Raw genomic sequence first — 21,546 nt, forward strand, 5'->3', positions numbered from 1 at the left:
TCCCGCACACCACGACCTCTACGTCGACCGCCTCTACAACTAGAGTGTAGGACCTTGTAGCGCCTCTAACGTCCCAAATATGTCGATTACGGCTTTACAAAAGTATACGACTCGCCGACGCGAGCTTATATATACGATCGAGATTTACTAAAATTAATATCGGATCGCTGTACAATGCTTCGATCTGTAAATAAATGATTGTAACGAGTCTGTCGCGAATGTACAGTGAGTCATGTAATAGTGTTACCGTCGTCGCAGCGAGTACTGGCGACGACTTCGTTACTGCGCCCCGTAATGTTAAGTTACCAAGTAAGAATTAGTATCTGGGCGAGAGTCGCCGGCGGATCCAGCGGCGGATCGAACCAGAGATTAGAATTTAAAGCTCTTCGTTGAAATCTAAAAACGTAAGAATTGCTCTTTTACCACTTAACAGTATTTCGCGATGAATGTTTCTGGTACATTGTTGTGCCTATTTGTAATAAATATACATATATTTTGTAGACGTATTAAGTTAATTATTATTTACGTGTTTTAAGATGTAATCTGGCAAACATGGGTTGCGATGAATGAATTTATTATGCTCAAACTATCGTAAAACTAATGCTAAAATATAAAATGAATTTATGCGTAATTAGGCGGTCGATTACATCAAGAAAGTGAGGAAAGATTAGAACAGTCGAAGAAAAAAGCAAACCAAAAACGTAGGTTACCTTCTGCCATCAAGACATTTTTGTTGTAGTGCTTATGAAAGGTTCTGTTACATTTTAATTACTCTTAATAAAATATATGAGATTATTGAGATATATTTGTAACACTGTAGGTGCCAAATAATGTAACTTTTCATTTGTTTGTCTGTGAGCTCGTACCGAGTAGACTAGACTAGGTTGTTACCATTCTTCCGACGACACGACAATTTGGAATGCATTTACGTGGAAAGGGTCAGACTGAGAAAGGACTGTGATAGCTAGATAGGTTAGGCGTCGCTCATTTAGCGTTAAAATTCGTGTATCGTGGCGAAATGTGATTGGGGCATCCTTTTGGAGTCGTGTGAATGTATTTAAATTGTTTCATCGTAGTTTATAAAGTTTTTCTTTTATTATTAGGACGACTCGAAATTGCCAAACATAATTTAAAAAATGTTTTATGTTCCTAAATTAATCGAAATTTTGCATTTATTTCGAAGGCTGACTGAATCCGTCGCCTTTGCTCTTTTGACTGATTGGTAAAGGAATTGGAGTGAGATTAGTGAATTCTATGCTTAGGGTACGCGAGTGATGCGAGCGGGGCTAGCGGCTGACCGCTCGTGCTTGTCGGAGATGCGTCAGAATAAACTTTTTTGCTTAATTTTAGCTTAGATTGTCAAATCTCGAATTACCAAGCAATTCGATCATTCATCGCGAAATAAAATTAGCTTTAGGGAGAATAAAAATATATATGAATTTGTCGCATTGTTGGAGTATTCTGATATTGTACGAGGCGTCCTCGGTCAATTCGCGTCCACAATAGATACAGGTAGATTTAGAGCTCGGGTTAATTTCTATGTTAACGGTTAACAACACTAGTTACTATTTAAACATGCATTCAACAGTAGTCCTTGCGTACCACGGTGTTAAGTCTACAACCGCATGCATTTTTTGATAGATAAGTGTTGCCAGCCTTACAAAATAACAGGTTTAATTTTTACAGGGAGATATATTAAATATATCAGCTTTGTTTTATATGTTGATTCAGTTACGGCGAGTCGCTCGGACTATAAACTGCAACAAACAATATCGGGATACTCCAACTGACCTTTTTAACGTTTTATCATCTCTGTTTGTATGTATAGACAACTTATATAGCTTATTTTATGATATTATTGTGATGGTTTCGTTTTCCTACCGCATAAGGACTGTTACGTATTAACTATTAGAGATAATAGTGTCAAGTTGTGGGAGTACGCGGAGTCACATCACAGTTGGATACCAGTATGTTTATTATTTATCACTTTTTAAAGTGAATAACGCAATATTATGTTTATTAGGTTCCATTTGTTATTTTTAATGAAAATCGCTCTTTGGACAGTTTTGAGAAATTACAGCGAAGCAGTTATGATTGACAATGTAATCTTTAATCTTTGGCGGGAAACAGTGACATCTATGTTTGGATGACGCCATAGAGTATGTATGTACATTAAGATCACGTTGGAATCACAACTGACAAGCTCCGTATACATGTTTATTTTCCGATTGAGTTTCCTATCAAACTTTTGGAGGTTTACAATCAAAAAAACACCATTATCGAAGGAAATTGAATGTTATCTTCCGTGATTAGAATTCTCCACAGCATTTATATGTGATCCTCCTGAAGGAGCGCGCGCTGCTACGGATCCCTCAGACAATAGAATAGAGTTCTGTTTCTATCAGGGGCCAAATTTATTACTGCTCTCATTTACACAATAGTACATTTGATAACATGTCACGTGTCTGTTGTATTGTTTAATCTATGACCTGAAATAAAAACAAATGCTTTAAACTAAGTTAGTGAATCAAATGCGAGTAGTAAATAAAATTGTATCCTGCGTATTTATAAGCCACAACACAGCAGCCTTAAACAATAATAGTTATAAGTATTTTTATACAATTTATGAAATAGTTTTACAAAATGTCCGCAGCGGCGCGCGTGTCCTCGGCAACAAAGTTTGAATACAAATATAACACAGTGCCATAGCCGTCGAATAACCTCAGATTTATACTTATTAGATTTTTATACCGATACAAATGGATTTAATTTTTAAATATAAACAAAGGTGATTAAGTATACAGAGATTACAGATGATATTTTATACATTTATTACAAACAATATTATTAAAAGTAAATGTGAATTAGTCTTAAATTTTAGTATCGCACTGCAACATGCTAAGTACCTTGTCTTGAATCTTATAAAGCAGGTTTTTTGTAAGTTAGCAGCGAGGAAAATCTTGACATTTAGGGTCAGTTTACACGGCCCATGGCGTACGAATTATTCGAGGCGCGTCACATGCGCCGACGTACCGCGAGTTAGTGTACATATCAAAGAGTAAACAGGCAGTGTTGCAATATTAAAATGCGCGTACTTATTCTGCTTGCTTATAAACGTAACACATTGATCAGAATAAGTGTTTTATGTTGATGAAAATTAATCTTCCCAGGCTGTTCTTGCCTTGCTCATTGTTTCGTTAAGTTTTGCTCAATTATTCGTGTATATGTAACCTTTTTTATCTTTATTCGTGTTAGTTTAATGCGTCATATTTTTTTTGTACAATACATTTAGAGAGCACGGTTTTGCTTTTCTTTAAACATTACTCGTTAAGTATCGTAGGAATACTCTCGGAGACAGTTTTATGTAGTGAAAAAATAACCGTATTTCTTCCGCTTCCCGTTGCAATCAGATACAAGATATATTAATTATGATATGCCGTCCAGTATTCTTTTTGGAACACCTTCTGTTATACATGTTTTTTTTAATACAAACTAGCACTTTCAATAGGTTCCTAGTGATCACTTTATTTAATCAACAGGTTTAATTTTCTGTAATTATTTACCGTTGCAAAGGGAAGGAAAGATTTGTTACAGCTTATAGGGAATTAAATTCCTAACTAATTGACCACTTTTCACTACATTTATAATAAGATTTTATTGCTATATCATTTGCATATGTAACGTTTGATTGCTAACCCATTTATACCTACTTATGTTTGTTTTAAGATGTTACGATATAAAAGGAGAGAATAAGATTGCATTGTGAGATACTTTGCATAACAGTAAATGTATTTGTCAATTGTATTAAATACAATTTAAAAAAAAATATTCCGTATCATTGCTAAGCTTTGTAGAAAACGTTTTAGTTAAGCTATTGTAGTTTCACAGTCGAAATTAAGCGATTCCTTTAAAATTCCTTTTTGGATGTTAAAAATGCATTTATTTATGATCTCAAGGTATTTAAAAGATCAGCGAATTCGTCTTCCTTTGTTTAATAATGAATTTTACAATTTTATTTTTATCTGGTGACAATGGAGTACATTTTAAGGGCTGTCTTTAATATTCTTTATATTTCAATAGGTAATTATTTGCATTATTAATTTAAAACACTGATTCATCTCTCAATCGGAAATTGTAGTGACAGCCCTAAGTTTGTATGTCATAAATATTTTATGTACAAATAAATACCACTTATAGGAGTTTAATATGACGCCATATATTATTTCAATAACTATGTAAGTTTCTGTTTACATTTTGAAATTCAAATTACAAAATTAATATTAAACAGTTTGTCTCTATAGAATGTATTATAAAGTCTTTTGGTATACGATCTTTTTGTAAGCTAGTAACATTTCTGGTAATTTATTATTTAATAAGAAATTAAGCGTGAGTAGGATTTTGGCGTTAAACTTTTTGTCTTATTAATTAAAAGGAAAGTGTTATGCTATGGGTTTCTACTATTAAAACAGATGTAATAAATTATTCTGGGACTATTGGCGATTGCGATTAACCACACATGTGGTTTTCCGAAGTATCTACCCGGATTTCTACGGCGCTTTTTTGAGTAATACGCAAACAAAAGGCGCCCATTGCTTTTACGCGACGTGGGCCGTCGCCTAAGCGCCCTCGAACGCCAATACTGTATACTACTTTTGCAACAACATCAAAAATGTCGTATACTGTAGAAATATACGCAACCGCGTTGTCAAAATTTGATGTACGTGTTTCAGTAGTGGAAACCCAAAGCTAAATCGAACTGTTGTAACCCGCACTGTAACAAATTGTAATTTTTCTCGCACTCTCAATTGTCGAAGTATTTATTTCGAAAGTTTTATAATAATACATTTTTTCGACTCTTTAGCAAACGTATGTACACCGTTAGTCCTTCTGTTTATAACACATCTATGACAGAATGATTCACGGTACCAAATTATATAAAAATTAGTATGTATGTAATGTATTTTGAGTGAATACTCACCCATGCATAAATAATGGAGCTTAGAGTAAACGATTAAGTTCTTTTTTTTAGATCGTTGGCTACGAATTATTTTGAAGTCTTCCATTTTTGCAGTAGTTATAATCTATGCATGATATTGTATCTGTGTCCACCATATTCAGTTGTTTTTTTATATATCTTATTCGTGTATAAAATATTATGTTTTAAAAAGCAATGTCTAGCAATCTGCAGGTGCTGCAGTCTGAGTGCAATACACGTCTCAAGGCGTCGTTCGACGTCAATTATTATGTAATATATTTTATTTTCTTTAAGGTCATAGTGTTAGTGAAACTTAATAATTGGTAGCCAACAGAGATGGCCTATTTTGTTTTTTAATCTAGACATAACCTGCAAATGTACACACTGCCACGCTCGCCAACCGCTGTCATGTGTATCAAAGATAAACAAATAATTAATTTCTATCACAATAGAGACTTGTTAAAACAGTTCCACATAAAATAAGAGTTGTTGAATTTTTTATAAAAGATAAAACATATTAGATTTATGATCTTGTAGTCTGGATTGAGTTTTTTACAGATTTTATTGGAAGCATCGTTTCAGTTGGTGGCGTGCAGTTGCGTCGCCCGCTCTGCTTATTTTTGCTACAATACTTATTTAAAACAGATACTTATACTGGATAGTACAATAGTTATATACATTTTACAAGATATACAATACATTTTTATACAATAGAGCGGGAATATATGAGATATTTTTGTTTTACAACGAAGCCCTGGGGGCGACGTAGCCGCGCCCCGACATTTGTTTCAGTGAAATGGTGCTGTTATATTATTAATTGTACATATTTATTGTAATATACGACAATAGACTGGTAATTTTACAATGTTGTTAGGTTTCTACAAAGTTATTCGCCGGGGCTGCGGAGAATACTTCTTAATTAGTTGAAAAATATTTACTGTTACCTAGATAATTGAAAACAATTTTTTTAAAGTAATATTTTAAACCACTCTTGATGAAGTAGACACAAATTAAAACAATATAAATGTCTTCTGATCGAAAGATGGATCTCTATGTTTTTTTTTTAATTGAATACAAAACAAATTATTTGTTGCAAATACTTTAAAATAATAATTTCTATAACTGTCAAAGTTAAAGTTAACAAAGCAATGTGGTTCTATTTCAATTTTAACGATTCCCAAATGTTAGATTCGCGATATGTAAAATATAGTTGTTTAACAAACTTTTTAGTTTCGACTACTAGGAAGTGATTCTCCGCAGTCTCTGTCCACATGTTACAATAGAGTATATTTTCTTACAAACAGAGACACCGAAATAGACTATATGAAATTGATTTTAGACAATCCCAGAATACAAGATCGAACTTTTTACACACAACAGTTCAAAACAGATTTAATTTCAGTTTTCCATAGAGTTATGTTTATTTTTAATGGAAAAAAAGCAGTTGGTTGCGATATGGTCACAGATCCAGGCGAAAAAATTGTATCGTTGGCATTTATGAGTAAAAATTAAAAATGATATTGTAAATATACTTTCTAGTTCTTCCAAAATGATATCAGTATTAAATACAAAATTCGACTTTGGTTAGGTCAAAAATGTATGTGTGATCTATAGGGAATTTTTGCATTAGAATTTTCTTGTAACTTTTAAAAATAATTATGTTTAGTTTTTTATTATTATTTGTCTTATATTTTACTTGAATTGTAACGATCTTGCCTAGATTTGCATTTATATTAGTTACGTATAATACGTTTGAAGTTATACCATCGTATTTATGTATATTATTATTATTGTATTAAGGGTTTTGTTTGTTTTTTTGTCATTAATAGAAGTAAAATGTTGTAAAAAGTAAGCTCGTTGTATTTTATCAAATAAACACTTTTTAGTCCAACTGAAGCAATACAAAGCAGTTTTATTTGATGGTTTCTTTCTTCCTTTTATCACACTAGGTTTCTCCCGCGACTCCGTCAGAGTGAATTTAAATATAACCACAGCAGGTAGCCCATTTGGTCTTCTAGACTATGCTCTACATCTATGCCAAATTTCATCGAGATCGATTCAGTAGTTTAGCTACAAACTCTAACAACCATCCATCGATCTAAACTTGCGCATTTATAATTTTAACTAAGTTTTGACAACGATTCCGTACGCGTATTAAAAAAAAAAGTAGCCTATGTGTTCTTCCACACCATCTATGCCAAATATAACAAACATCCATCAAACCGTCTAAACACTCGCATTTATGATATTAGTAAGATGTGTCATAAATGTTCAGATCCTGCGTCAAAACCTACACGGACCCGCGGGCGAAAGTTAGTATTTAATAAAATAATTCATGTCTCCACTAAACGACATCACACTGCTCAAAATCACGTTGCTACAATCTTAATTGTTTTTTTTTCTATTAAAATAAAGGGTTCAGGAAAGAAAAAGCAAGTAACAGCTAAAACAATTTTATTTACATTTTCAAGTCTACATTAAGATTCTATGATCACGTTTCGCCATTTCTTGACAATTTAGCTATACTTCTTTGGTTCAGATAAATACAGATATCCATAAAAGTAAGTCCTAGTAACAAAGAATGTCCCAACATGTCTTTTTCTAATTCTTTTTGTGAATGAAACATCGAAATTAAATTATCACCGACATGTACATGAGAATTATTGGGACAAATATTCTTCGATTTTTCTAATAGCATTTCTACTGTTTGATCCGTTGAAACTCTTTCGCCCCCCACCAATGTTCCATACAATCTGTAAAAAAAATATTTACTCTTTAATATAGCGACATCTATGGTTTTAAAACTAAACTACAACTATTTGATTATAAAAGCGCCATCTATTTTTCTCTTCAATTCATACAAGCGCAATCTACGACTATTTTTACTTATTGCTTGAACAGCGCCATCTATGGGTAAATCTTTAATTTAAAGCGCCATCTAGCTATTAGATTCATAGAAAAACTAATAGATGGCAGTGTACTTAAAATGTTATTAATATGTGGAAAAAATATAAAAATATACCTGTATGGTAATGTTGATCTCAGAAAATATATTTTTTGATTTAGTTTAACATTCTCGTCATCAGACCTGAAAAATAAATAATTCTGAATTTAGGTAATAACGAACAAGACTTTTACTTGTTATAAAGTTCCATAAAACTTCAAATAATTCTAATTTGTTACTAAATAAAATACAATCAACACAAACTGTACAGTATGACAGTCACTAAATACATATTTTATATAATAAGGTGAGGTGGCAAACGACCGACCACCACCTTAATTCGCCAAGAAAGCGAAGCGCACGCTGCCCATCGATATTCGCAATTGCAGATGCGGTGTCTATCCTTAATCAAGGGTTAAGAAGACGCACATAAACTGCACATTTCCCCTTCCTATATCTCCACCATCAAATCCATTTCCCTTCCCATTTTTTCCATATAAGAAAAGTGTTTATGGTTGTTGTATTGCACCAGGCCATTCGGCACATAAAATACATAAAATCACGTTGTATAAAATATATTCTTACCTGTCTACATTTTTAGTATTTATCAGAGCAATCATCATGGCGATCATTTGAGCCTTCTGTAAATTGACAGTAAGGACTTTTGGGTTGTTGGGATCACTGCCCGCTGCTCGGAGACTGGTTGATTCTGATTTCATCACATAAATATCAGCTACCGGTAACTTTGTGGATATTTGATATGCCTAAAACATAAAAATATGAATTTAAATAAGACTTAAAGCATTGAAATATGTTACAAAAGTATTTAAAATTATTTTCTATTAGCCTTTGTCTGTGACTGTGTACAGTGTTAAAAAAAAAACTTATGTTCTACATCTATGCCAAATTTCATCAAGAACTGTTGAGCCATGCCGGAGACAAATTTTAACAAACATTGAACCATATAAACTTTGGCATTTATAATATTAGTATAATTTTAAAGAAATTTACTAAATAATAAAAATAAGATATACCAATATACTGTCTTCAACATTATAAAAACTAGATAACATTCTAAAAATTTAGAGTAGTTAAAAGTAAGAAAGTTTGAAATGCTATAACACTTTTCAAATCAATATGAAGAAAACAAATAAAAAGCAATGAACAAAACTATGAATTAAAAATAGAACTTACAATATCCAATATTTCATTGATCTGCAGCCTCTTGCCTTCAGGATATTCAATACCGTGGTACTTCCATTGGAGAAGTTCATAGTTTGCTCTTTCAATGAGAGTCCAGCACACAGAGTTTACTGACACATACACTGACAGCACCGATCTGCAGTTCTTAAGACAATGTATATAATGAATGAAAAAATATTAGGAAACATATCACCTAAAAGATTCAAGCAAAAATGAAATAGTCAGGTCATTCTTGTAAAATTAACATTTACCACATCTTTTCTTCTATACTAATTTAATAAATTGTAAACACACACTTCTTTGTTATGTAGATTTTTTTATAATCCCTTTTATCAATAAAAAGCACTACACTTATAACATGCTATAGTCTCTATAATTTCACAGTATTTAATTTTGGGGGTGGATAAATAGGAAAAAATGTTATACAGGAAAAGAAAAAAAAGTACAAGCCATTAGCAATAAAAGCATTATTGACATGGTTATGCTAATTGTTATCCAAAAGCAAAGGCCTTTATTGTAATTTTGACATTTGCAAATGGAAAATTTAAGAAATGTGCACAATAAAATAAAATATTAATAAAATATAAATAATTAACAATGGATAGAAGAAACCACTCGGAAACAGCTAGTAGTTAAATTACCTGTCTAACAATTTCAGACAATGCTGGATGTAAAATTTGTCCTTTAATCTTGTTCACTACTTTCTTTGGTCCATCCAGTATACTCTTGTAGAATTTCTTTACTGTTTTTTCAGTAAAACCATCAATTTTCTCCAAATCAGATATATCATTCAGTTGTCCATATATTTTCATCCATTCAGACAGTTTTCTTATCCTAGACTTTGCAACATCATACCTAAAAAGAATTAAATTTGCTATAATTTTAACAAAATAAAAATCAAACTTCATAGTTTTAGTATTACCTAGATAATATTTCAGAATCACTACTATTAATAGTCTGTAAGATTTTTAATCTTTCGCTATCAGAATACTTGTATTCTGTTTCTGAGGTAAAGCAGCACTTTGTTGAAGACACGCTCCGATATGTTTTACAGAAAGATACCTAAAACAAAATCCTTATTGGAATACATTTAGAAAAATGTATAACCGATGTTGTAAATAGAACACTAACCAAAAACTTCTTATTCATGGAACTTAACATTATTGAGCTTTTATGTAGTTTTAAACATTAAACGTATTTTAATTTAACTTTCAATTTAAACAACAATTAAATGCTATTACATCAACCGTAAATTAACATTGTTAGTTAGCATTTTATTATATTTTGAACTTGCTTGTATTAAATTGACATTGACAATAGAAGACTGACAATAGCAGAGGCAGACTGACATTGAAACTTGTGACAATAGTTGACAAAGACTAGGGATGGCAAATCCCAATTAAATGGCACCATAAAACTTTTTGCAAAAAATATTTTTTGTAACAAAGTGAAAACAAGAAAACTATGTACATGGAATGATGAAATGTCTTCATTAAGTTTCCTAGTAGACTGAGCTCTCATAGCTGGTTGATACATGCTATCACGCACTAAAGTTGGTAAATACACCTAAGTTTACTTATTTTCACAAAGCCGATTTTCACATATGTGTTAAAAAATAATGTAAGAACGATTAATAAATACTCTCAGACAATATGCGTGGGACATTGTCAAAAACAGACGGTTTGAGTTGTTTACGGAAAAAATGGTTTTAGTTGCGATATGGAATATATATTTTGTGATGTTAAAAGATTTGTTAAATTCAAATTGAGGTCTTATTCACCGCATCACTTATATTTCAACGTTCATATTCTCTAAGGAGGGCTAGAAAGGGGAACTTACCTTTTTTAATTATACTCCTTGGTCTAAAGTTCTGGAAGCCAACACATCTGTGAACATTGTAATAGATATCAACAGCAATTTGAAGTACCTATACTTTAAATCTCTGATTTTACTGAACCACTCTTGCTTCCCTTCTTCAATAATATTTTTGTTTTAAGTATATACATGAAACTTAAACTACTTTATAATTAGAATATCTAGGAAAAATAGTTTTTATTTTTATCGTAAAATTGAAATGTAGCACCTATTCCATGATTATAACTAAGATCTGATTAAGAAACATTTGGTGTTTGTGCTGATAGAAAAGGAAAAATTAATGAACAAAACGAATTATTCTGTTTTATATACAGAAAACATTTTTTAAGAGAAGATTTAATAAATGGCATTTGACAATTAAAAACACTGCCATCGCGCGGTTGGTTTGAGAAACACTTCGAGGCATAAAGATACCAAAGATCTGTATCACACATCAGGTAGAAATTTTAGGTTAGAATATAGGTGGTCACTGTAATTACAGAATAAAATATACCTAATACGTAGCAAAGACTAACGTTACTAAAGCCGTCGTTTGATTTATTTGATAGATACGTAAAACAATAATTAAGTCCTCTGCTAGGTATACCTATAATAAAATAAGTCTGCAGTTGTCTTCCATTTCTTCTTAAGATTGTTTACCGCCACAATTAAGATAGGGCTTTGCTGTCTCATGCAACGTACAAGTATAGGCTGACTTAATTCACACTAAGAATGGACCGTTTAAATCAGGTCATAAAAGATTCTAAATCATAATGAATTTTAGGAACACCGCAGTCAATTTTATAATATCAAAATCGCTATTATAGGTAGTTAATTTTGTACAATGTTAATATTGATAATCAATAGATAATACAATAATCAGTACGAAAGAAGAGTAGGGAGTTAATAAAGAACCGCAGTTCAGTTCCAATTAGTTCATTGATGCTAGTGGGAAGAGTAATATCGCTATCTCGCTTCAACTCGTGGAAGAAGCTACGACAAAATGGCGCTGCACGATACGGCCAGGGTTTGAGTAAACAACCATTCGATTACTCACTCCAGTAAGAGCAGCTTCTTTGCGGTCTACATACGCTGCAAATTCACTACTCACTTCCAGATGTTCAGTGTCGCCATATTGGTAAGATTTTATCAATGATCATTAATGTATTTTTCTCTCTTTTATATTACTTAATTTCAGCCTACCCACACATTTAATGTTTCTGATATTCATCATCATCTACGATAAGGTCTTCATCAGTAGACCTTATCTAATGATTTTACTATCTCACTAGGAAAAACTAAAAAAAAATGTTGTATTATTGAACATATTTAGTTTTTATAGTAGTTATTTGTAGTTATTTGTATTTACACTTTAAAATTGATAAAGAACCAAAATAATCACCGTACACGTAACTTTCAAATGTATATGTAAATGTGCTTTGTATATGTGTGCCGCTTCTTTACGGACAGTATGGCAACATCGCATTTTATAGCGGACATTGCTGTTATTATATTATGAATATATTTTATGGCTTGCAATTATAAAACGATAACGCAATGTATATATCATCACCAATATTGCAACGTGCTAAATCAAATTTCGATGAACTTTTGACTTTGAAGTAACAAATACACAGAAGTCAATGTGTTTGTGCGCACAGCATTAAAACGTTAGAACTGTGTATGGCCTTGTGTTTGTGTATGAACACGAACGTGCGTGTGTATGCGCGTATAGCAGAGGGCAGGTTTATCAAGCACTTTTAGTGTTGAGCCGCACTACTAAACTTCTCCCATTGTGATACCATGTGCATAATCGAAATGAGAAGTATTTAAGTTTTGATAACCTGCGTAATGCACAGTAAATCTATTTATAGGTCTACAAATAACTTCATGTCGTTAACTACATGTTAATTGGACATGATATAGAATTATAATTAAATATTATGAGCATATAGAAGTATTTTAGATTAATAGAAATGCTATCAACTAAAGGTCTGGAACCTACATCTAATTTGAACTTTGATATGATTTCGCTGTCTTTATAATTATCATATTTGTTGTCTTTCTCGTATTCGCCTGGGCGCCATCTTGAATCGTTGGACATTTGCGTCATTCGGTCACATTGACTTCTTTCTGCGTTTCTATGATGACATTCCAAAATGTCTCATTCAGATAGTTAACTTGGATACAAGAAATCCTTGATAAAGGATCTACTTAAATCTATAATATTGTAGAACTACCATTTTTCATATACATTTTTGTTTGTCAAACACCTTGATAAAAGTTAATTTAACTTTCTTGTTGTTTGTTCGAACTGAACTATAGCGTCGTTTCTATTCTTTATCCCTTACATTGATTTTTTGTCATCTCAAACTATCCCTTTATTCTTATCGATGTTATGTCTACATGATTTTTAATTTCTTTTCTGGTTTTATTATTTCCATAGTACAGAATTGGATCCTTGTAGGGCCACCACATTTACATGATTAAAATCTATCAAAGAATTCTTCTAACTATTCACAGGTCTGCCACACACACTAATCCACAGGTCTGCCAGGTCTTCTGTAGATCCAAAATCGTATACAAAAGTCTATTTTAGACATCATCATGACGTAGATCAACCAGTAACATGTCTGATTGCTCGGTTCTCCTAGCGAGGTCGGCTAAGTTCGGATAAAATCGGCAAAATGTCAGTGGCCTACTCGACTCAAAAGGCGTCTCGCGTAAAACTGGCAACGTCGCATAAATTCCATAACCTACATTTTTAAAATTAAAATCAAATCAATTTTTCTATCTATAATTTTATTATAGATAGAAGATATATAGATGCTTTAGATTTATTAATAATAATAATAGTCCTTATTTTTAATTATCAAATTTATTTTAAATACTCATATTACACGACAGTTCATATAGGATTAATATATGTCCGTACGCGGGAATTTCGGAAGTTTTGACTATAAACAATTACAACAGTAGAACGCAGGAGAACGAGACTGCTGTCGAAATGTGATGCTACATGATGTACTTTACTGCGCACTGCGCACAGACCAATGAATATATCAGACACAACATGTCATTGCATATTTTCTATATGTTCCGTCTCTGTCGCACATGCCGCCGCTGTCGTAACCGGTCTTCTTTCCTCCTAAATACGCACGATAACTGGTTCCCCAATGAACTCTCTTAATATTCGTTGCTCTGTTCAAACATAGCTCGTTTCGTCACGTTCGTTCGTCCGCCATTTTCTTCTCACTCGTTCTGCTTATGTCAGTGCTGTTATAACCGTGACTGGGACCGCTTGTTTCGTGTGAAGATTGAACTTCTTAATCACTCTTTTACTTCTGGATTCTCTTGTCAATGACGCATAGGTAGGTTTATAAAATTAGTGGTTTTTTGAAAAATCATAGATTACTTTTAAATATTACAACAAAAATTTAAGTTTTTTTGGTTTATTAATTTAGATTTGATTTTTTTTTGTTTTGAATGTATTTTTTTGTAATGGCAAATTGGACATCGTTCTTATTGCCCACTGTGACATAAATCAACATTTATGACATGTCTATTTTACTCACCTGTTATTTTTTTTAAACCTGGGTCCCGATTTCTAGTTTCATGGCTGAGATTCTAGCTTGTAACCGCTGAAACGTAGATATTGCATCTAGCTGATGTTCACCAACAACCGAAGTTACTTGTCTTGGCCTGGTCTTTATTTCTGTCGTTCGATAACGCTCCGGTTTCCACCTTCACCCCTGTAAAGACGTAACAGTCGGCGTATGCGTCTATCTCTTTCGCTCTTCGGCTAATCACCAAGCGTCCGACACGACGAGAATCAGTATTCCACTCCGTCGCGAAGTCATCGCGTTCTCTTCACTGTCCAGCGGTGCAGCTCTACACCGATGAGAATTTATTCCGGTAGTCCACTCAATAACCGTTCCGACGGCCATTTTGTTTTAGCCGCTGTTACCTCACATTTGTATTTGCTTTTTTGCAGCTCGTGATATTCAACTTGTGATTTATTTTTAACAATTAACTTTATTCTTGCATTATATCTATCTATTATTATGAACAATTCATGATAACAACTATTTTTAAAAATATGTGGTATTTTAACATTTGTCTACAAACTGCCGAAAAAAATGCAAAATTTTTGACGTTTGTTTTTTTACAGTTATAATAATTGCCATATTAAAAAAATGAGTCAAAGGCGGTTTTATTATTTAAGTGTTGGTTTCGAAGTACAAAGTTCAGAAAAAAAGTAAGATTTAACTTTTTTTCGTTTCCGCAGCATCTAAACATTTTGTAAAGAAAAATGTTGGTGACCTTGACGTTAATTTTATATTTGAATGTAAAGTTACTTGTCGCCTTTATTTTGTTATTATTTTATTTTTATGTAAAAAACAGATGGTTTGCTCATCACGTTTACGTTGTCTGAGTACAGAAACACGTATGAGCTATACATTGATCTAGAAATTAACTATTCCCAAGGGGCACAAAAATATAACCTTCATTATAATACCGGTTGCCATGGTAATAATATGTTTTGACAGCAAAATAGCAATGAATTGAATCTATAATACGTGTGAAGAGCAAATAAAGTATCAAAATACAGGATTTTATCTTTAAAGACATCGACTGCTACATTGTTTTTTTTTTTAATTTCAGGTAAATCAAATATTGGAGATGTGATTATAATTATCGTACGATGCAATTAACTCTGGATACTGGAGCACCTATAGACGTAGAATTTAAAATGTCAACAGATAAAGACGAAATGATCATTAACAATGTAGATGATTTTTTTTCTCACGACGTCAAAAAAAGCGGCGATATTGTAAAAGATGTTACAAGTGTTATAGCAGAAAACAATGATGAGTTAAAACAATTACAACTTAATAACAAAATTGCGAAAGACACCACATCAAGTAAAGCGGAAAGTGTAGAAAATGAAAAAAGCACATCTGATGAACCTTCAAGAGACGATTGTGAGAGCAAAGATCATAGCCCAAAATGTGATACAAGTAAACTAAAGAAACCTGAGGACATTGAAAATAATGATGATTCAATTATTCAATCACAAGAACCGGAGTCACAAAATAAATTAAAAAATCATAGTACACAAGAGAATGTAGTCGAAACTGATACATCAGAAAAGTGTGACAACGATATAAGTGAACAAAAGCCAAACGTCATTCCTAAAGCTGAACTGAAAGATGACATAAATGGTGACAATAGCATAAATAATCATGAGGACACAGCTAATGCTAGTAAAACCGACAGCACGGAGAATACAGTATCTTTACTTGAAACCGAACTTACTGAAAAAGCTGAAGCTAAACAAACAAATAATGATACAAAAAATCCGGACACTGAAAGTTTAATTTTTGACAATATTATTGATGAAGTTCCTAATAAACCCGATGAAAAAAAGGATCGTTCCTTAAAAGATGTCACGGAATCTCAAAATACTGTATTTCCTATTTCGCCTAAAATAGACAACGACGAGAATAAATCAACACATTCAGAAATCGTAGCGGATTCTACTTTAGAAAACACTTTTAAGACTGACAATAGTAAGAAAGAAAGCGAAATAACGATTTCTACTTCAGAAAGCACTTTCAAAGCTGAGGGTAATGCGAAAGAAAGCGAATTAACGGATTCTACTTCAGAAAGCATTTCTAAGGCTGACATTACTACGAAAGATAGCGAATTAACGGATTCTACTTCAGAAAGCACTTCCAAGGCTGAAGGTGAGGCGAAAGAATGCGAATTAATGGATTCCACTTCAGAAAACATTTCTAAGACTGAAGATAATACGAAAGAAAGCAAAATAACGGAAGAAAGTGTAGTCTCGGCTGAAAATAGTGCTATTGAAATAGAAGACGAAAAACTAAATGATACAGAGACGCAAAATGTTAAGGGGCAAAACGAAAATGTTGAAAGTAATGTAGTCAAAGAACAAAAAGAATCGTCGCTGGTATCTAAATTAACTAATATTTTAGATTTACTTTCTGACGATGAAGAAGAGGTTCAGGGCACTTCTAAAAATGAAACGATTAATGTTGACAAGCAGTGCATCAGTCTCGTAGATGATGATGATGTTATGTTAATAGATGAGGACACGACTGCTAAAGAAGATGCAAAAACCATCAGTAATCAGGCAGACAAATTCATTCCGGAAACGTGTGATATGAGTACCACTACAAGCAAAGATGATATAATGGATACACAACACGAAACAGGTACGTTTATTTATTATTTATTTAGTTAGTCATAAGAAATTTTATTTTAACTTAGAAAAATTGTTCGAAATCCCAATCGATCAGAAAACAAGAACTAATGTAAAAAAATACTTGTACACAAAATGTTATTTGATTTGCCACTTTCCTTTTCACATTTTACCATTAAAAAATTATTGTAAAATAGTTATTGCATTTTCGCATTTTTGTTTTATGTAAAATATTTTCGTTCCAGGTTCTGAAGGAGTTGACCACAATTTAGAGAAAGGATTGGATAGCATAACAAATGACTCGAATGAATGCAGTACTTCAAAACCTTTATTGTCATTTGACTTTCTAAATAATTGCAAAAAAAAGTTAGCAGATATGACACGAGAAGAATTAGAAGAATTTTGTAGTTTGAAAATTGTGGAGAGCGTTATGGATAGATGTAATTTGTCACACCTAAAAACACTGATTGAAAAAATGGCAGACACTGTTAAGGAATATGAAAATGAGATTCTCTTGTTATCTAAACAAAATAATGTGCTACAATTAGCTGTAAACTCCGTAAATGACGAACAAAAAAAATCTGTCGGTACTGCATTAGCTCCATTAAAAATAACTCGCTCAGTAGGTATGCAAGTCCTGATGACAGATAAGCCCAATGCCAAAAAGAAGAACCCGCAAATCATTAAAGCAAGTGCAAAGCCAAATCAACCTTCGCCCATAGATAAAACAAACCGTAACCCAAGTGTTCAAAAATTACAAAAGAATAAAAACCAGTCAATTCCAGTACCAAGACTAGTTCCGGCTGCTAATACTAACAAAACGAGCCCTGCTCCGGCATCCAATACCTCCGTTCCTGGAAAGTTTCCGCAGGTTACTCCGGTAAACGGTGTAAGAAATTCATCCCCTGTACAAAAGCCAGAAAAAAGATCTAGAGTGCAATCAGAAACAGTAGACTTGACAGATGACGAGCCTCCTTTGAAGGTAACTGCAACTTCAAAGAGTTCTCCCGCTACAGGGGTAAGATTGGTACCGGCACAGAATTTATTACCTCAGAGACCTCAGTTTGTACCACCCATGACTAGTCCCAGGAAAGTGTACATTCCAATAAGTGGTCCTCAATCACAAAATGTTAGACCAGAGCAGACAGTCGTCTTAAAAACGGTTCCTCCTAGCCCAGGTTAGTATACTAAAATTAAATGTTCATTGTGCATTAAAAAAAAATTGTGCCAAAATAATTCTATTCTGATATTTTTTTTTCAGGTTTAAGGCCTAAAATCCTATCAAATAATGTGAATAAAGTGCAGGCGAATACTATACGAATGAACCGACCAGTGTCCACAGGGAGACATCCCGCGCCACTTCCCGATGCCGTCAAACAATATCAACCAACTAGTTGGAAAGCATTACCACCGGCGCCGGACTTAAAGCTCTCCAAGGTCGAAAATGGAATTGTCATCTCATGGAAAATTGATGGCTATGATGAAGATAGTTACGAAGAAATTATTAGCTATCAACTGTTCGCTTATCACGAAACGAATTGCCCACCAAGTACGGCTATATGGAAAAAAATCGGCGACGTGAAAGCTCTACCGTTACCTATGGCATGCACGTTAACTCAATTCTTAGCAGGGTATAAGTATTACTTTGCGGTTAGAGCTGTAGATATAAAATCGCGTTATGGGCCATTTAGTTTACCCGCGAGTATACTTCTTCTTAACAAAATATAAGACTGATTACGTTGAGTATTGCTTTTAATAGAATCACAATATCTGCTTGGACAGATTAGTAGAAATATGTCTATCAATATACTAGAATAGTCAAACAAGGATTTATAGTCCGGTGAGAAGGCACTTCTATAGGTTTATCTGAAAATATGTAAAACTTCCATGCACATAGAAAATGGCGCTAGTGAGCTATTATAATTTAGTTACAATTATGCGCGCCGGGTAAAATATCTCGAGTGTCTATTATTAGTACCATTATTTATTGACTGTTTTAGCAAGGCCAAGAATACTTTTGACAACAGCTGTTTTTAACCATATGCGAAGTATTTTATTTTATTACATCTAAATACATTTCAGAGGCAATAGTATTTTGACGGTGATTATTTTAATTTTTTTTAAGTGAAGGTCATAGACATACACTACTTGTAAATATAATGTTAAGTGTCATTTATTTTATATAGAAAATAAAATTGTCTCAGTTCTTATTGTAAATTCAAAAGTCGTCTAGGTTTAGCATGTTCATCAATCAGTCTTAAATGTTAGCATAATACGATGTTCCTTAGTTCTTCATTTGTTAACCTTTTATTGCATCTTAAAAAAATATACATTCAATGAAGTCATATTTCGTGTAATTATTTTTGCCCCATGTTTTTACAACCTTTATAAAAATGTGCATAGTATATAAGTGCTTTGTGATCAAACCGAAATGGAAAAAAAATAGTATTTTTTTTTTAGAGTTAGAAAAATCATGATGTCGCGGTTTAAAAAAAATACATACATCTGTGTAAGTATGTATAAGTACGATTTACGATCTTGCGCTTTTATCGAAAATGTACGAAATTATCTATTGAAATACAGATTTTTTAATAAAATAAAAAACTATTAAATGCTCATGTGTGTAAATATTAATCGATGTTTTTAAAGAGATCCCTTCATAATGATGTTAAAATCGATGATGTCAAGTAAGGCCTATAAGTATCTTGGTCAACCTATAGTGTGAGAGGAGCACTGTTATCGCGATAACTTCTGTCATAATATTTTTAAAACCTAGATGAGCAAGGAAAATTTCATAGAAATACAGATATGTTGTGACAGCTTTAGTATAAAGGATCTTTTAACACTTATTTGTCTTGAATAGGGGCGTTAGCGTTAGTATAATGATATATTTAGCCCAACGGGTCAAATATCCTTGTCGGTCTATAAGACTGCATCTTTCTACTTTGGTGCTTTGTTGTACTATGCAAGCTTTAATTTGTTACAATTGTCTTTAATATTTTTGTTAAGTTATTCACAGAAGTGTTAAAGGGATAATTATCTCAGAAAATAAAACCAAACGAAAAAAAATACCAATAATTTACACCAAAGCTTAAAACGTCTTTGCTCTGGTAAATTTAAAGGGTATCACTGGAACTGTCACTCGTCTTATGTCATCTTATTGCGGGAATTTTTAGTTGGCAACTCCGTCCATTTACCAGATCCAGTTTTCTGTTGACTCGTGTTAAGATGGATCGTGTTTAGTTCATCTTATTGCGAATTGCTCTTTTAGGGCACAACTTAATATCTTAGTGGATAGTCCTTGTCATCATTTAAAGTAATAAAAATGTTTGTTAAATATTCTACTGTTATTATTGTGAAATGAAATTCGTATAACAAAACAATTTCGATAATTTGACGTAGATTGACAACATTATCGTTTCGCAAGTAGTTACCACGGAGGTGTCTTATTTGTGTACAATTGGTGAAAAACATTTGCTATATTGTGCGGTGGTTATTGTTTACAGCCACAATTTGTTAATCGGTCTATAGTGTTATAAATAATACGTGTATTGTGAACGTGGTCATTAGTATCGACTCGATTGTATGTGAATGTAAATTGTGATATCGCTCGCGTTTTGTGTTTCGATTTCGAGCCATGCTGATGCTTTATACGTGTTTCTCCGGTGCTGTCTTTCGGCTGGTGAGTGTTAATCGGATTACTAACAACTTTCTAGAATTTATTTATCAGTACTAGTAAAACATTTTGTGAATTATGAATAAAATATTTTTACGGTAATAAATCCATCCAATTAGCGAATTTTATTTATTAAGTATATCTGAAGTCAACACTGTTAACCTTAGATAGTATTTTTATACCGAAAAAAAATATACAACCATATACAATTAATAATGTAGCCATCTTTATAAAATATCTTTTACATACAGTAGGTTTATTCTGCTCTATTAGATATAAACACTGTCTACTTTATGTAAAGTATATAAGCTTCAAATATTAAGTTTTATTGCATACATGTCAGTTGTTTATAATTGTGTTATAAAATGTGATGACATTAATTGGTAATAACATTGACAAACAAAAATGCTATCTACATCCATTTGAACCAGTTATCAATAATTAAATATGTCATTATCTTTAATAGTAAACCAAATAGACACTTAGATGTACAATATTAAAATAAATATATAGTTAAACTAGCCTTGTCAATTGTGTTAACAATATAAATCTATTAGACAAAACACTGGCCAGTTACAATTTTATAATAAAAAAAAGTTCCAGTGGCCACCATCCAGTTCCAGATGTTAGACATTTTATTACCTTTGTCAAAGAATAATTCGTAA

General features: G+C 32.5%; 3 protein-coding genes across 4 annotated transcripts in view; 2 read left to right on the top strand and 1 right to left on the bottom strand.

Annotated features, from left to right (window-relative positions):
* Window positions 1–7,414: 7,414 nt before the first annotated feature.
* Window positions 7,415–10,448, bottom strand: LOC106109794 (transcription elongation factor, mitochondrial). The gene is made up of 7 exons (XM_013291407.1): window positions 10,254–10,448; window positions 10,045–10,184; window positions 9,764–9,977; window positions 9,114–9,266; window positions 8,505–8,683; window positions 7,998–8,063; window positions 7,415–7,728 (listed from the first exon to the last, which is right to left on the bottom strand). The coding sequence occupies exons 1-7, from the start codon at window positions 10,281–10,283 to the stop codon at window positions 7,467–7,469; spliced, it is 1,044 nt and encodes a 347-aa protein (XP_013146861.1). The 5' UTR covers window positions 10,284–10,448; the 3' UTR covers window positions 7,415–7,466.
* A 1,476-nt stretch (window positions 10,449–11,924) lies between these two features.
* On the top strand, window positions 11,925–19,539 carry LOC106109793 (activating transcription factor 7-interacting protein 2). 2 transcript variants are annotated; one of them, XM_013291405.1, is made up of 4 exons: window positions 11,925–12,114; window positions 15,642–17,218; window positions 17,451–18,383; window positions 18,467–19,539. In XM_013291405.1, exons 2-4 carry the CDS (start codon window positions 15,682–15,684, stop codon window positions 18,931–18,933), a joined length of 2,937 nt encoding a protein of 978 aa, XP_013146859.1. In that variant the 5' UTR covers window positions 11,925–12,114; window positions 15,642–15,681; the 3' UTR covers window positions 18,934–19,539. The 2 variants fall into 2 exon arrangements, with proteins under 2 accessions (XP_013146859.1, XP_013146858.1); XM_013291404.1 differs by lacking the exon at window positions 11,925–12,114 and adding an exon at window positions 13,859–14,347.
* Window positions 19,540–20,396: 857 nt separating this feature from the next.
* LOC106109644 overlaps window positions 20,397–21,546 on the top strand; it is a 70,454-nt gene continuing 69,304 nt past the window's right edge. Inside the window, exon 1 of the mRNA XM_013291228.1 lies at window positions 20,397–20,887. The gene's annotated coding sequence lies outside the window, so the exon portion shown is untranslated. The remainder of the gene's footprint in view (window positions 20,888–21,546) is intronic.

The sequence above is a fragment of the Papilio polytes genome, unplaced genomic scaffold (assembly GCF_000836215.1).
Source record: "Papilio polytes unplaced genomic scaffold, Ppol_1.0 DF821067.1, whole genome shotgun sequence".
Lineage (NCBI taxonomy): Eukaryota > Metazoa > Arthropoda > Insecta > Lepidoptera > Papilionidae > Papilio > Papilio polytes.